The sequence below is a fragment of the Paralichthys olivaceus genome, chromosome 8 (assembly GCF_024713975.1).
Source record: "Paralichthys olivaceus isolate ysfri-2021 chromosome 8, ASM2471397v2, whole genome shotgun sequence".
Taxonomy (NCBI): domain Eukaryota; kingdom Metazoa; phylum Chordata; class Actinopteri; order Pleuronectiformes; family Paralichthyidae; genus Paralichthys; species Paralichthys olivaceus.
The window spans coordinates 18,773,886-18,789,883 of NC_091100.1; the positions used below are offsets into that span (position 1 = coordinate 18,773,886).

General features: G+C 41.1%; 3 protein-coding genes across 6 annotated transcripts; 2 read left to right on the top strand and 1 right to left on the bottom strand.

Moving 5' to 3' along the window:
* Nucleotides 1-1,017: 1,017 nt before the first annotated feature.
* On the bottom strand, nucleotides 1,018-10,038 carry pi4k2a (phosphatidylinositol 4-kinase type 2 alpha). 4 transcript variants are annotated; one of them, XR_011243856.1, is made up of 11 exons: nucleotides 9,700-10,038; nucleotides 7,463-7,663; nucleotides 7,143-7,274; nucleotides 6,736-6,889; nucleotides 5,951-6,012; nucleotides 5,708-5,807; nucleotides 5,380-5,513; nucleotides 4,825-4,884; nucleotides 4,408-4,696; nucleotides 2,589-2,821; nucleotides 1,018-1,657 (listed from the first exon to the last, which is right to left on the bottom strand). XR_011243856.1 is itself a non-coding variant. In XM_069530564.1 (9 exons), exons 1-9 carry the CDS (start codon nucleotides 10,036-10,038, stop codon nucleotides 4,535-4,537), a joined length of 1,344 nt encoding a protein of 447 aa, XP_069386665.1. In that variant the 3' UTR covers nucleotides 3,529-4,534. The 4 variants fall into 4 exon arrangements, 2 of the variants coding, with proteins under 2 accessions (XP_069386665.1, XP_069386666.1); XR_011243857.1 differs by lacking the exon at nucleotides 2,589-2,821; XM_069530564.1 differs by lacking the exons at nucleotides 1,018-1,657; nucleotides 2,589-2,821 and having other exon boundaries at nucleotides 3,529-4,696.
* On the top strand, nucleotides 1,276-4,696 carry avpi1 (arginine vasopressin induced 1). The gene is made up of 2 exons (XM_069530583.1): nucleotides 1,276-1,634; nucleotides 2,613-4,696. Exons 1-2 carry the CDS (start codon nucleotides 1,276-1,278, stop codon nucleotides 2,812-2,814), a joined length of 561 nt encoding a protein of 186 aa, XP_069386684.1. The 3' UTR covers nucleotides 2,815-4,696.
* A 148-nt stretch (nucleotides 10,039-10,186) lies between the features above and the next one.
* Nucleotides 10,187-15,354, top strand: pgam1b (phosphoglycerate mutase 1b). Its single transcript, XM_020107300.2, has 5 exons — nucleotides 10,187-10,327; nucleotides 11,567-12,053; nucleotides 13,193-13,467; nucleotides 13,587-13,767; nucleotides 14,706-15,354. Exons 2-5 carry the CDS (start codon nucleotides 11,915-11,917, stop codon nucleotides 14,873-14,875), a joined length of 765 nt encoding a protein of 254 aa, XP_019962859.1. The 5' UTR covers nucleotides 10,187-10,327; nucleotides 11,567-11,914; the 3' UTR covers nucleotides 14,876-15,354.
* The last annotated feature ends 644 nt before the right edge of the window (nucleotides 15,355-15,998 follow it).

A 15,998-nucleotide genomic window follows, 5' to 3' on the forward strand; every position in this document is an offset into this window, starting at 1 on the left:
CAGGTGCAATGTAATGTTGGGAATTATGGCTCTTTGAAGGGAGCCTGATCTTGCAAAGTTGTTATCTTGCAAAATAACCACTAGATAATGATGATTTATTGATTTTGATCAGATTTTAACTAGATATCCCACCAATATAATTCCTTCTTGCATGTGTGGTTTAGTAGCACAAAATTACTGGTATTGCCAGACCTAATGTCAATAATCTGCATTGTGAACAATACACAAGGTGATGTCATATATACTTCTGCTTTATCAGTGTGTTTACTTTACTTTGAATGTATGAAATGTGTTGTGTTACAAATGTTGCCTTGTCTCGAATGCAGCTCATGCACGAGTGTCTGTTTAAACTAGGCCTCATGTTGTGTGTTTGATGGTGTATTCAGTTTGTTTTTCTGTCTTTTTACCTGCAGACTGGCTCTTAGCTGTGAGCACCTGGACGCTTATATCATTAATGGATTACTCTTTGATTATTCCTTTACCTCCTCACGTGGCTCCACACACCATGGGGCTCTGGTTGGAAGTGGGTCGGCTCAGCATTAGTGGCTATGAAGGTTACAGTCTGCGTGCTGCTGCAGTAATTCGGTCTGTTTGCCTGTTGTTGGAGTTGGTTTCACTCAAACTACAGCGGGAAAGGTAAGCACTCTCAACATAGATTGTATTTTAAATCATTTTGAATTTTCAGGAGGTTATATTTTCACGCCTGTATTTGTTTGTTGGTTGGTTCATGTGTTTGTTTATAAGGAAGATTACACAAAAACAACTGAATGGATTAGCATGAAACTTGGCAGAAGTATGTGGACTGTTTCAGCAAGGAACCCATTACATTTTTGTGAATCCCAATCAGGGGATGGATCCAGGATTTTTTACTTTCTTTAACACTGTGAGATAGAACATTTTCTTGTAGTAGTAGGAATTGATTTAACAGAAGTAGGCAACAGTTTGGTTTCTATTTAATTTCCTATTTTTGCATATAGCAATTCTGTCTGGTTATAAAACCTGTCTCCAAAAGGTCAGTTTCCCTGTTAAGCTCATTTGGATTTTATTTGCCTAGATTTTCCATCAGTTAACCTCTGAAAACATGGCTTAATTTCATTATCAAGGCAAAAGGGTTTTTTTTGTAATTTGAACTTGAACTGTGATCTCTTCAGTTTGACCACTTTGGTCTCTGTCCTTTTTGTTCCCTTCCCAGTTTACCTGTCTTTCCCCCTCCTCGTCTTCTCCCCTGAAATTATCCTCCAGTTCCTTATTTCACCACCTGGAAGCTCTCTCAACATGGCCGAGGCCCCAGCATTCATTGATGATGGTCTGCCTGTGCAGTGGAATAATTCCATTCGACCCACCAGGAAGCTTGGATGCTCCAATATCTTTTCAGGGGTCAACATGCATCAACTGCGCAGGCTGTTCAGAACAGCAGGAGACAAAGATGCTAAGCAACGAGCGAAGCTGGTGTGGCGTGGAATGGATGCAGATATCGAGGGAGCAGAGGAGAGGACAGTGAGGGACGAGATTGAGGACGAGGCAGGACTCGCCCGGGCCTTGGTGGGGCTCAGAGTCCGAACAAGGAATAGAGCCGGCATCAAAGTGGAAGGACACAAAGACCACAAGTGGCTCAGAGCCTCAGGATATCTCAGGTCAGTGTCAAATGGCAAGAGGCCTGAAAAAAGTAAAGAAAACATGTGAAAAGTGATGTGTAGACGAGGAGTTAAATAATAAATGAGAGATACGGTCTTAATACATAAGTTTGAGTGGTGAAGTAGATCTCTGTTCTTTTTACTCTTTAATAACAAAAAATGCTGTATTAGTTGACCTTCTTTAAGTTCAAGGCTGTGGATATTTTAAATCCAGACTCCCCCTGCATCATAAAATACCATGTGTAGGTGTCATGTGCCTCACTAACTCAGCATGACCTCACAAGAGCGTGTCTTCCTCCCTCTGCATACCAATACACACACACACACACACGTACACACAGTCTCTCCTTCTCTCTCTCTTTCAGCATTCCTCACTTAGACAGAATTAGATTTGTTGGAGGAGTAATGAAAAGCCTCAGAATGGGAAAATGGTGGGGTGAGTCTGCACAGTGGTGTGGTAATAACAAAATGGTGTACAGCAACAATGTTCAGTCATGAGGCTGGTTGGTCCACCACTGTGATCCTGACTAGCTTAACATCTATTGGATGCCAATCCATTTTTTCCGTTCATGGCCCCAAACAGCTTTTGTGTGATTTTTCCTCTTGTGCCACCATGAAGTTTGCACATTTGGTTTTGTGATATGTCTCAACCCGAGGAAGGTTGGCAGGAAATGTGGTTCAAATATTCATGTCCTGCTCAGGAAGAGCTTTGTTGTTGTAAGATTTCATCTCATTCCATCATCAGCTCAAAACTTTAGGGAGGTAGAGACACGAGTAATCTATGTATTCCTCAGGACAGCCACAACTGCCTGAGTAAAGTTCATGTTGATTGTTAACAATTTCACTTCCAGGTCTGTTGAGTAGCAGACCTCAATCATTAACAAGTTGACACAACAGCATTTTATGGGGCAAGGTAAGGCTATTGATAGGTAGTCTAAAATGCTCAAAGTATACCACAAAGTCTTCTCTGTGTTCCAGGCCTGAGGAGCTGTTATCAGACTGCTCTGTCGAGGATGAAGAGACTGCCTTGGCGCCAAGTCCGGAAGAATTCCTGGTGGCTGCTCAGGAAGATATCCCAGAAAACCAAAATCCCTTCAAACCTTCCTCATGGAGGTTGGGTTCGGCCAGGCAGGACAGTGCTCAAGACTCTAAGCGATACCTTCACCGCATCCTCCACTAAAAGCTGCCTGGAGTTTGAAATAACACAAAAGGGAGGAAATGGGATGAAGTTCTGAATAAGGACTGATAATGTGTGAAAGTTCACAATTTATACCTTTCTGCTAACATGTACTCTACATAAAGTCTGGTAAACCTCCAGTGGGATTAGTCCAATGCTTATAGGTAAAACAAATGCACTCCCTTTCCACTGTTAGATCTCCACAAACCCCTGAGGAAATATTTGGCTCTTTAGCTAATGAATGCTCCACTTTCTTCACCAGCCACGATGTGTTTGTGTGTGTGTGTGCGTGTGTGCGTGTCTGCCATTCTGTGCTGACTTTGCCAGAGCTTTTTCCACTGAAAACCACTGCCTGTAGCGGCTGGAAATAAAGCTGATGAGAGCTGTGAGAAAGAACCAAAATAGTAACGTAAAACCAAAACATATCAGCTAGAAGGAACTGCAGTCAGGTGATAATTCTTTGTGGATTCATCAATACAAGCAGCCCCTCTCACAAACACCGTCTGTATTCACTTGATCCATTTGTATTATACCATTGATCACAGCAACTGTAAAAGGTGATTGACTGTAAGAATAATTGATAACATGTCTAACATGTCTATCTGCAGCTGTAATTATAAGCAATATACATGAACAGTAAAGCAAAAGTGTGTCGAATTATTCTACAACATACATATTTGGGTTTTGTCACTTCTCATTTACAAACACACAAAGTGATCTGTCTCAATGCAGTAGGTTTTAATTATAATCTATCATTAAATATTACATACAAATTATACAGTGCATTGTCACATTACATTTCTTGTCAGTTCAGCACAGCAGGAAGTTACTTTGTTGTTTCGGTCCACCTCACGAGCAGTAAAATTAACACAAATCAATGTGACCCAGGCAAACGGGAGCTTGTGGTCTGAGAATCGGCACCAACCACCCTTCGCCTGCTTGTAGACGAGATCATCATGTGTTATTCTCCTATGATTTAAATCATCAGTTGGAAGGGACAAATTAGGTGATCCAGTCATACTAATCTGATTTTAAACAGTTTTTTTCTTTGCCTCCGCTTTTCATCATCACCCGAGGTGATTTACAGATCCTAACCTAGACGGTTAGGAGGAGCAATGAACAAGTGTGAAACCAGTTCACGTGGCTTATGTTCACTGTGTAAAGACACCCCAAAATCTTTACCATAACATTTCTCTTATTTGTTAAAAATTAAAAATCTCTGATACTATGTAGTGGCTTTGACGCTTCCAGCCCTGTGTTTTAACTGCATGGGAAAGACAATGCAAGTGAATATTAAAAAGGCAGATGGGTATAGAGAAAAGAAAAACATGGAATGCAACACCTCTCATCCAGTAAGTATTAGAGGCTTCTGACTGACGCACATGTGTGTGAGCAAACCTTAGTTGCACCCAGGAGTCCAACAAAAAAGTCTTGCTGAAAACGTTTCTTCACGAAGGAAGCTACAGAATCATTTAGGCGTGAATTCTTCACTGACATCCACAACAAGGCACAAGGCAAACAGGGAAGAAATGTGAGATTCTTCCTCTTTTGGCCTCATCTCTCCACCCTCTCTCAACCAAACCAAAATATCCTTACGTTTGGGGGGAAGGTGATGATAATATCCATTTTCAGGACAAAAACCTGTCCCTCCAGCGGCACATCTCCCTCCTTGCCCCTCTTCGGCTTCCTGCTGTTCCTTCTCTTCCTTTCTGCTGCTCCGTTCCTACCACCAGGTGAAGAAGGGTCTTCTGCTTTGGAAACTCTGTGTGTAGGACTCACTGTTGGCTCTCTGAGGTGCTCTGGCTGTTTCGACAATTACTGGGGGCATCTGGACCAACTGGAGGGGCGTTTTACCGTCCTTCAGGGCTTGGCACAGGTTCAGGATCTTGAGAGAGAATGAAAAGGGAGACAGAAAAAAGAAGTGCTAGTAACTTTACATTTCAAGAGTAATACTCCAGTTTTAGATTTTATTTTCTAGATCAATGTTTTTACAAAAGATAGGAGAAAACTCACTTGTCCCCTCATCACGGCTACTTGTCTATGAAACTGTCCTCTGTCAAAACCAGGATCTTTCTGCAAGACACAGCGTACAAGACATGCATCTTCAATCAATCAGATCTTATTTGATTAGCACCTTTTATACAAAAAAAGCAATAAACCATCCACATATGGAGTAAAACAATATTGACAGGAACTGAAGAAACGCAGGAGTAAATAAAATAATTAAGATAAAACAATAAAATGCAAAAAGAAATGAGAAAAAGATGAAAGATAAAATAATCAAATGAGGAGTGAGTAAAAACAGAGATAAAAAGTAGGATATCAAACAACTCTGAAAGTAAACAACTGAATTAAAAAATCAAATCAAATCATGTTTTAAGGACTTGAGTTTGGCTTTACAAATATCGGCATTTTAAATAATGTTTATGATTACAGAATAGAAGGGTCTTCTTCCTCTCCATTTTGCATTTCCCTTTATTTCAATGTCTGAATCCATTTTTCTCACTCACATCATTCACAACAATTTGCCACACAGACGTTGCTGAACCTTTACTCCTCCGTCCTCACCTTGAATAGTTCATACAGGTCCTCTTCCAGGTCTTTGATGAAATTCGGGTCCGATAGTTTGGGCAGGACCAACTCTCTGATTTCCTGGGAGAAAGGAACTTTGGCCTGGGAAAGCCACGCCCAGTAGAACGGGTCTGGTGATTGGACAATAACAGTGTGAATTAATGACAGTAAACATGTGTAAAAACCTAATAATACAGTAATTGAACAGCTGATCTCTTTCTATTTAAGAAACTCTGAATGTAAAAGAAAATGGAGCAAAAAGGATAGATATCTTCAGGAGTGAATTACTGCTGAGGGTTAAAACAATGTCAGTGTCGCTGCTTACAGGCTCTCCAGGAGTCGGGGTGTTTGAGGGGGAAGGCGAGGCCATTGTCTATGGCTGCCAGTTTGATGATGGGATCCTTCACTACGACCCAGTCTGAGTCCTGCAGAGAGAGCATGAGGAGACAGAATGGAATTCAATTTGAACTCTTAGTTTAAAAAAAATACAAAACATCTTTTCAGCCAAAGCATGAGCATTTAAAACTGAATGTCACGTTTTTGACACTGCATGTCTGTGTATCCTCACCCTGTTTCCAACAGGGTCCATTGGACAGTCGTACTTCAACAGCCAGTTGTCGTTTCCCCTGTCTGCAACAGCAAATGACAGATTTAAATTCAACCCAGATTACTAAACCTGTGATAAGTTCATATATTCCTTTCAGTATGATGTACTCAAAACTCTCCCTGACCATATAACAACATCTTGATCAGAGTTAAAGCATGAGGATGTTATGCTCAAGTAAAAGTAGCAGTACGGTATTAGAAAACTGTTGTCTGGAAATTGTACTTCAGCCAAGTCAAGTAACATATTTCACTGGTTTAACACAGGTGTCTGTACCAATATTGACCCTGTTAAACAGATTTGTAGCTACATGTGTTCACAGTTCACACTAAATACAGCTTCTTTTTTATTTGTGCTATAAGTTAAATCCATCCTGCTGCCCAAACAATATCTAGTACTCTAATATTGCATTACTTCCATTGATCCTGTTTGGATCAATGTACTCCTACATTTATCAGGTTGGTTATTTTAAAAACAGTGAGTCATATTATATAAAATGTTCACAGTATCTTTTGTGTAAAATCTTCATCTGAGCATGTAACTACAGCCGTCAGATAAATGCAGTGGAGCACAAATATGAAGTTGTATATATCAAGTAGTGTTACCTAAGTACATTACTTGAGTACATCTACTTAATTAATTTCCACCATTAATCTGATTAACACTAGAAATTATAACAACTAGTTGCCTGCTCTACTTTGCAAGAACATTTTGTGAAACAATGGCAGTTGAGGACTGTGGCCACGTGCCTGTGTTCCTGATGATGTAATCCAGCACTACGAGCCGCTCAAACTGCAGTTGGAGCTGACGATTGGTGTTTTCAGGCAAAGGGTCCGCTTCAAACCTCCGCAGCCAGAAGTCTGCGTCCTTGTATCCATCAACAAAGAGCTGGAAGGAACCAACCTGGAGCAGGTGAAACAGATTAGGGGGTTTCTGTTACACACAGCACATTTTTTTGTTACATTCAATAAATCAATCTGTTGAACTGAGTTAAAATGAACAATCCCCACAAAGCTCTTCATACAGAATATTTATTTTTGACAACAGTTTTTTTTGTTGAGACACCAGGGGAGCTACTGAAGGGATTGTGTGTATTTGATAAATATTTGAGAGAATTTAATCACCAAATGAAAACACTAATAAATTGTTATCTTACCTTTGGAGGCAAACCAATCCTGTGAAAGCGCTGCCCCACCTTAGGCACCTTCTCCAGAGCTAACCTTTTCCCTCTAGATTTCACCCTGTCTATGGCACTGTAGTTGAATGTTTCACTAGCCAGGTAAACCACCTACAGAAGAGAAGGTGTATTAGGGGAGGAAAAAATGTGCGCTTGTGATGTGGTACCACTGTGTGTGTGTGTGTGTGTGTGTGTGTGTGTGTGTGTGTGTGTGTGTGTGTGTGTGTGTGAGTGTGTGTGTGTGTGTGTGTGTGTGTGTGTGTGTGTGTGTGTGTGTGTGTGTGTGCGCGCTTCAATACCTTGGTCCTGGGAACGATGTTGAGCTCCAGTTTCTGGTCGACCAGGCTGGCCCCGGCCTCTGAGAGGTAGCCCTGGTTCAGGACCAAACAGTCACGACCGAAACAGCAGGGACAACACAGTTTTTGAAGCCACTTAGTCCACTTGGGGTTCAGCTGGCCATAGGGCTCTTCATTTTTAGGTTTGAACACGCCGATGATCTTCTGCGGAGAGAGAAAATGAGGGGGAAATGACAATGACATGCAGATAGAGAGGTATTAGAGTTGGAACATTTACAAATAGAGGAAAATGAAGGTGTTTGGTTGTGCATCAGACAATAAAATGTTCATGTTTAAGGATAATAGTTTACTTTGAAAGAAGTAAACTGAAAGATATTGAACATATACAAGGTTGAGAAAAAGGGATACGATACTGCTGGGAAAATGTTTCACTATTTAAATCCACTGTGACTGAAATGGAATGAAACTGTCCACAGCCACGGTGCTCTGCAGAAAATCATATTTCAGTCTGTTTTTATGGATGAATGAAGATCAGAGTTTTATAAGCTAAAGACATAGAGTGTTGCAAAGTCACTTTTGGATTTCTATATAGCCATCACATGTGGCATTATGCATGTTTTACACACATACTCCGATTACAACATAAAACTTGGTCATAGATGAGAATTATACCCTCCCACAGAGTGCGAGCACATGACTACTTAGCACGCTGGTGACTAACTAAGGAAACCAGGAGAGTGGGGAGGGGGTGGTTGTTAGGGGAGCAAGCCATTGGATAAAAACCTCACGCAATGTACAGACAATACACATTTCTGTTTGGTAAGCTTTTAATGAGTGGGAGGAAAGTGGCACATAAAAGACCTGGATTATCTTGTCTAAAACAGATTTAAAATTAAAGTCAAATGAGTGAGGATCCAGTCACAGGGTCCAAAGACACACTTCCCTTTTTTTTTTTTTTTTAAAACATTGATTGAACTCAACACACAATGTAGACGGGGCACTGTGGGAGGAGAGTATCTGTGAGTTGCTCAAGACTTTTACTGGTACACTCCAGTAGTGCCGATCAATGTTTACCGTCGATCTGCATGATTAGAAAGAGTCAGGAGATGGTATAGAAGTAGACAAATGAAAAGAATATAATGTATAATGATTCATTGATTTGTCTCGGGTGTGTAGCTAAGATGGAATAAGAAGAATAAAGCGATTACAAGAGCTGCACCTAATCAAAGATGCACACTTTCTGTTTGTTCAGACGTTTAGGACTTTGGACAGAAATAATAAAACTAAGAAATAGGGAAAAACTAGTTGATTGAACAGTTGACAGCCAGGACACATCATCTGTGTTGTTGTTAACAACTGACAGTGGGTTAGAGACTGGGATTATCTAATGTCTTTCATGATTCTTGTAAATGTTTTTAGTTAAGTCCTTGTTGTGTTGTGTTTATTTGCTGATTTTGAATGTCTCCTGTTCTAAGGCTTATCAACAAGACAGCCTGATTAAATAAAGATTAAATTACATTTCAAAATCGTGTTTTAAAGACATGCATACAGATTTGACTAGTTGTCTCCATACAGCTGGGTCCAAAAGTCCGAGACTGATAGGGAAAGTGACTATATCAGGGATTGAAAGCCTCCTGTCATACAGTAATAAAATAATTAATAAGATTATCTTCAATAAAAAGATACTTAAATATGGCTCTTACAGAAAATGTGAGGGGTCATTTGGGAACACAGACTGAAGAGGAGGAGGAGGAGGAGGGGGCTTTATCTATCACTAGAAATAATGTTTATAATAAAGAGATTTATCCAACCTACATTTGGTTCTCTCAATTCTTTGAGACTTATTTGATTTTCCTTCTGTTTCTATTTTGTGTATTTTGTTCTTCATCACGTTTGCGTGCAGTCATGCTGTTATGTGTTGTGTTTGCAATGTATGTGTGTATGAACAGCTGAGTTAACATTAAAGATGTGATCTATTCTTAGAAATAGCTTGTTTATTAGTTGAAACTTTGGCTTCATGTTTTGTTTACATGCCTTTTTAACCTATTTGCCAAGTCATCACAGGCTGGTTGAAGAAGAGGCCTTTCGCAACACTAGGATCAAAACACTGGTGCCTCCTCTCAGACTAGCATCACACACCTCAGTCTTACTGGGTCAGTATATCATTACAATCGGGCTCAGTAGCATTGCAGCAACAGTCAGCGAATGAGTGGATGAGAGTCAGCAGCTGTTCCTCTTACCCCCTGTGAATCTTTGACAAAGTAACTGCCACTGGATCCCTGGTAGATCCTCTCCGGGTAGATCCCCTCCTCTATGGCTCGCTCGGCCTTTCGGATGATGTCCCTGAACTCGGGATCCTCCGGGAACTCGTTCCGGTGCGGCTCCCGCGGGGAGCTCCCGCGGTCCCGGTCCAAGAGGGGCTGCCTCTCCCGGCTGCGCCCCGGACTGCCGGCGGGGATCCGCACCACGGAGCCCGGCGTACCTCCAAACGCGCCCCGCGGACTGGTGGGCTCCGTGGGACCGTAGCTGAAGTCACCGGAGTCCCGCAGCGGAGAGACAAGAGGACTCGTCTCGTCCATGTTTTTGGAGGTGGACGGAGGAGTTGTTTTAACTCCCGAGGAAAGAGAAGAGAGAGAAAAGAGGAGGAGAAGAGAGGAGGGAGGAGGGTAGGACGGTTGTTTTGGTGGCTAATGCTGAAGCTAACGAGAAAACACAGAGGGAAGAAAAGTCAGATGACTGTCAGTTTCCGGGAAGAGGCGGGACCGTTTGAGTGTTTTTGATTTCTAAGCAATCATCGTTCAGATGTAACTGTCAACAACCGCATCTCCAGCGCTGATTGGACGAAAACGTTCCGCCTACGGAAGTCACGTGAGTGCATTGTATACCGAATCAACTAACTTAAAATTTGTAAAAATTTAATATTTCAAGCATATTAAACTGCCCCGTTAATCATTTTCAGACAATTTTACCAATACATGAACTTTATCTGAATCAGGGTTTAAGAGACCAATAATATAAAATTACAATGTGATTTACTGTAGCTTTTTGCAGATTAATTGCAGTTTTTTGTACTATAAAGTGAATTTTGAGTACTGACACCTAACTAAAACATCTGACGACATAAAGTCTGTGATGTCAGTGAGATCTGACTGTAGAGGAGCAAAATGCTTTGACAGCTGTACATTCAATTTCAAAATTTACCCACAACCACATATTGTCTCGATCTATTTTGTTCTGTAAGGACCTGAGATCTCAGACAACAGTAACCGTCTGGCAGAAAGTCCTGAAAACAAGCCTCTCCCAACAGCCAATTCATTTCACCCTGGTGATCAATAGTGATATCAGCAGTGGGTATAAAGTTAAAGAACATGCAGGGTATTTTCTTGTGATTAAGACATTGGTCACATTTTTTAGTCATCTCTCCCCTTCCCTGTCCTGTCTGCTAAAATACCCTTTATATCAAATAAAAATGTAAGTTTACAATCTGTCCTATTCGAGTGTTAGTTTCAGGGACTCTTTACACTTTCTTCTTGAAATGATGAATAACAAACTGACATTTCCTCTCTTCACTTGAAGGTCAAAGGTCATACTTGAGGAGGAATAGTTCAACTGAAAAAAGTTTGGTTTGAATATTGTTGGAGGGCTTAGCGGCCTCCAGAAACCCAGCATCTGAGAGGGTAGTCGTTTTAGATGCTGTCTAAATTTGGGCAGTTTCAATGCTTCTTTATTGAAAGTCGTTGCTTTTTAATATATTCTTTAATTCACAAAGAACCCCTATGAAATTACAACTATTTCTGCATTTTTATGAATAGCTTTAAATGTCCAGTGTGTAAGATTAAGGTGAAAGGGAACTATTGGCATAAATTTAATATAGAATAATCCTCATGATGTTTTCACTAGTTCGTTTCATCTAAATTGAATGAATTATAGTTTTCTTTACCCTAGAAAAGAATAATAATAATAATGAAAATAATAACCATTATAATTATATGAGTATTGAAATAACAATGTCAGTGTTAGCCCCTTCTTTAAAACGTGTAATAACATTTTTTCCAGTCAAATGTCACACTTTAAACAACATATAATGTAGAGGTTGCCATTCTGCAGGACGCACGGTGTTGGTGGACGTGCGCCTGTGCTCATCCTCCTCCTGCCTCCTCCTCCTGCCTCCTGCCTCCTCCTCCCGTCGCGCACCGCTCGCCCTCTCATTGGTGGACACCAGCAGGAAGAAGAGAGCTCGGGTCGTGATATCTGTCAAGTTCAATCAGAACCAGTGAACTCCTCAGAGCCACCGACAAATTCAGATCATCCAAAATACTGCGCCCGCGTCTGTCTGGCCGTCTGTGGTGTTCCGGCGGAGTCAGCTCAAATCTGCGGACGTCGCTGACGCATTGTAGGAAGAGTGTCTCACCCCAAAGTTTCCGGAAATCCACCGCAGAGGACATCGGTGCGAGGATGGCCGTGTACAAGCTGGTCCTGATCCGCCACGGAGAGAGCTGCTGGAACCAGGAGAACCGCTTCTGTGGCTGGTTCGACGCGGATCTGAGTGAGACCGGAGAGCATGAGGCAAAGAGAGGGGGACAGGCCCTGAAAGGTAGAGCAGAAACGGATCACACATCCCGGGGCCTAATCGGGCTTTCACTCGGTGTTTGGATTAAAAGGGCTGCGAGTCTGGTGCTTATGCAACTGAGCAGGGTGAGGGAACAGGTAGAGGAGAGCCCACTGCGACACAAGAGCAGCAGCTGCAGGGACAGAGAGTGAGGATGGGACCTCTGCAAAATGCGTAATTAGTCAGTCTGGCACAGATCTGTCCCCCTGCTGGGCCTGTTTACTCCTGAGCCCAGAATAACCATCCTCATGTTTAGATCTTTCTCACCTCTGCCTTTTCCATTACACAGAATGGTCTTGATTTGTCTTAGGATTGCCTACTCACATATTCTACCTGTGCTGGCATTGCCGCTCCCTTAATTTCTACCAGACATTATGTCGTTTATACCTTAAACATTCATACACCTTTCCATTTAGTTGAAAACTGTTTGTTCAAATCGATTTAGTTAATATTGTAATGTTATTGATGAGCTATACTTGGCAACTATTGCACCTCTTGGGAGAGGGATCCCTCACACACGTTTTTCTTGGTAGTTTTTCTTCACTCTTGTTGAGGTTGTACCTTGTTAAGCCCCATGAGAAAAAATGTGATTTGTGAATACGGGCTATACAAATACGAATTGATTGATAATGAAAATAATAAATTGGAATGAATAATGATATAAGTTAAATCAAGTCAGATTCATTCATATAGCAGATTAAAAACAACAGGAGTTGAGCCAAAATAAAAGATACAGAAGGTTAGTTTCAAATCATTTAGAAATAAACAAATAAACTTTGGACATGGACAGAATCCTTAGACAGAATCAGACTATAGTAAAATCATGATAAAAAAGATAGTCATTTAAATTTGATGTTTCTGGACACACACCCATGATGGTTTGAATGAGAGGACATTTTCAGAATGACTTGCTCATTTTCTTGAAGTACTGCTGTACTGCTAGAAATAAAAGTATTTGTGTTTTTATTTAGCATGTTGGCAACATGAGATGCAATTGAGATAATATGCATTTTTATCTTCACAACAAAACCACATTCGATGTTTATATTAGTTCAATCTCTCCCTTTGTCGAAAATGCTAATAATGTACCATCTTTTCCATGTCCTCTCCCTGATTCACCACAGATGCTGGCTATGAATTTGATATTTGCTACACCTCTGTTCTGAAGAGGGCCATCCGCACCCTGTGGTATGTCCTGGACAGCATCGATCAGATGTGGCTGCCCGTCCATCGGACCTGGCGTCTCAATGAGCGCCACTACGGCGGCCTGACGGGGCTGAACAAGGCTGAAACAGCAGCCAAACATGGAGAAGCCCAGGTCAAGATCTGGAGGCGCTCTTTTGACATCCCTCCTCCTTCCATGGAGGAGGAGCATGACTTCTATCAGGCCATAAGCAAGGTGACACACGGTGAAACATTGTGTCTGTCCCTCTTAACAACTGCAGACACCTTAATTACATCAGTGCAGGCCCCCGCAGTAACATCACACTTCAACATTAACTCTGTCTTCTGTTGTAGGACCGTCGTTACTCCGACCTAACGGATGACCAGCTTCCCTCCTGTGAGAGTCTGAAGGACACCATCGCCCGGGCGTTGCCATTCTGGAACGATGAGATCGTTCCACAGATCAAAGATGGAAAGAGGGTGCTGATTGCTGCCCACGGCAACAGTCTCCGTGGCATCGTCAAGCATCTCGAGGGTAAGAGAGTGGAGACGTGTTCATCCCCTTTTTAAAACTCGAATTGGAAAATTGGCAGTGATTGATAATCTTAGTATTACTCAACACTGAATTTATTTAATACATTTTACAAAACACAGTATATTTGCCTCAACTAGGGCAGGCACACGTTTCTGACCCTCACAGATTTTTCTTATCTCTGTCTGTGATTTATACTCATTAGTATTTAATATCTGTCAGTCTCATATAAACCAACGTTTCTTGAAAAAAAATTTGGCAGAACAATCATAGTCTGCAAATGATGATACGGTACAAGAATAATGACTTTTCAATTTCAATACTACTCTTTCTATTGGCTGATTTTGCCCATTGGCAGAATTCAAGTTGAACAAAGGTGAAATCTGTCCAGTGAGTTTACCAGATCTGGACAGCAAGTCACACCAAAATATAGATGCTTGAAGGTTTCAGATTATGGCTTCATCCACCCTTTTTTTCTGTCTCAATTTGGTTCAAGAAGGAGGTGGTCTTCGTCATTGTATCCAAACATCTCAATTTCTGCCCATCCAGATTAAATGATACCCAAGAGTTTTCAGTCTAAAACGCCAGCAGCGTTTCCAAACGTCTCAATTTTAGCATCTCTGAAACCCCAGAGTAGTGTGGACGCATGGTCTCTCCGTATCAGTGTTGATACATTTCCAAATGAAAACATAGTAGTATGGATGTTGCCGAACTCGACAGGAAACAAAAATATTCAGTGAGACTTTACAGTCGGAGGGTAAAGGGAAATGTAGAGTGACTGTAGAATAGTGCTTAAAGAAATAACTCTAAAAGTGTTCTTGATGTTGGATAGTTCAAAACATTATCCTGTTTTTTTTCCTGAAATTAATTGAGCTTTGTGGGCTTGTTTTTCCATGCATGGATGGATTATAAACTCAATATATCCTGTTGTTGCTTCCCAGGGATGTCAGAGGAGGCAATCATGGAGCTTAACCTGCCTACAGGCATCCCCATTGTGTATGAGCTGGACAAGAACCTGAAGCCTACAGGACCCATGCAATTCCTGGGAGATGAGGAGACGGTCAAGAAGGCCATGGAGGCTGTGGCTGCTCAGGGCAAAGCCAAGAAATAGACTCATCCTTTCTCGGGGGGATTAGAGTAGAGATCAATCATGTGCTGTTTAGTTAAAAACAAGGTCATTTACTGTGCGTGTCATCACAGACTTGCACAAACACAATGTGCACTTTATTGAAATAATAACCGTCTTTCACAAAAAGAGAAATCTGGTGTTTGATTTGATTGATCTTTATTTTTTTACATTCTGAAACACATTTCATCATTAGGCTATGAGTATCAGCTGTTATATGGTTTAAGCACTGACCAAAAATTGCAAATAGGGACCAGCAAATAGGAGCTAAGTTACTCACCTTGCACAGTCATCCCAAGTATTCCTTCCTAATGTACGACCTGTGTAGGTGAAGCTCAATGGGAACAGTTTAACATATAAAGTAACACTGGCTGTTGTCAAAGAGGCAAGTTGATGTGCTCTGCACTGCTGAATTTTGTTTGTTGTGGCATTGTGAGAAAAAGAATAAATGTTACGAGCCATAATGTGATGGAGTCAGTGTCTGAAATCTTTTTTTCAGCATAGCTGTGCACTCTTGAAAATACTAGTAACTATATTATAACGCTGGTGACCTGGACAGGGTGTACCTTGCCCCCTGACAATGTTAGCTGGGACTGGCTCCAGCTTAACCCCTGCAACCCTGAAAGGATAAGCAGGATGGATGGATGAATATCAGTTTGACAAGAGAACTACAATACTGTATCACATAGTAATGTATTGTAGAGGTCACATTGTTGTAAACCAGATATGCAAATACTAAAAGGGTGCAATTGTTTTCTGCTAAGAATATACCAAGATTATTTTTGTATTTTTTTTTTGACCATTTATTTTCAAAATGTGACTGCTGCTGCCATAATGCAGATGTTGACTGATTGGCCACATGTTCCTCGAGATGGGTCTTTCTTGACCAATTGTGCTAACAGCTGGCATAAAACTGACATGGCAGAAAAATTGGAAGATATATTAATTTCCCCCCAAAATACCAGGCCAATTTGTGAAATAAATTCCCCTATAAAAAAACTATGGGTACTTTCTCTACAGCTTTAGTTAAACTTTAAGAAAAATAAATAGAGTTATACAAGCATGATTTTTTTTTTTTTTTACTGAAACATACAGAAAAAACATACAA

Excerpts from the sequence above, each read along its gene's own strand:
- avpi1 (XM_069530583.1), top strand. The coding sequence starts at position 1,276 with ATGGCCGAGGCCCCAGCATTCATTGATGATGGTCTGCCTGTGCAGTGG. Across the intron at positions 1,635-2,612 it reads AGAGCCTCAGGATATCTCAG|GCCTGAGGAGCTGTTATCAG; the intron begins GTCAGTGTCAAA and ends TCTGTGTTCCAG.
- pi4k2a (XM_069530564.1), bottom strand. The coding sequence starts at position 10,038 with ATGGACGAGACGAGTCCTCTTGTCTCTCCGCTGCGGGACTCCGGTGAC. Across the intron at positions 6,890-7,142 it reads GGATTGGTTTGCCTCCAAAG|GTTGGTTCCTTCCAGCTCTT; the intron begins GTAAGATAACAA and ends CACCTGCTCCAG. Across the intron at positions 5,808-5,950 it reads TGGACCCTGTTGGAAACAGG|GACTCAGACTGGGTCGTAGT; the intron begins GTGAGGATACAC and ends CTCTCTCTGCAG.
- pgam1b (XM_020107300.2), top strand. The coding sequence starts at position 11,915 with ATGGCCGTGTACAAGCTGGTCCTGATCCGCCACGGAGAGAGCTGCTGG. Across the intron at positions 12,054-13,192 it reads AGGGGGACAGGCCCTGAAAG|ATGCTGGCTATGAATTTGAT; the intron begins GTAGAGCAGAAA and ends GATTCACCACAG. Across the intron at positions 13,468-13,586 it reads TCTATCAGGCCATAAGCAAG|GACCGTCGTTACTCCGACCT; the intron begins GTGACACACGGT and ends CTTCTGTTGTAG.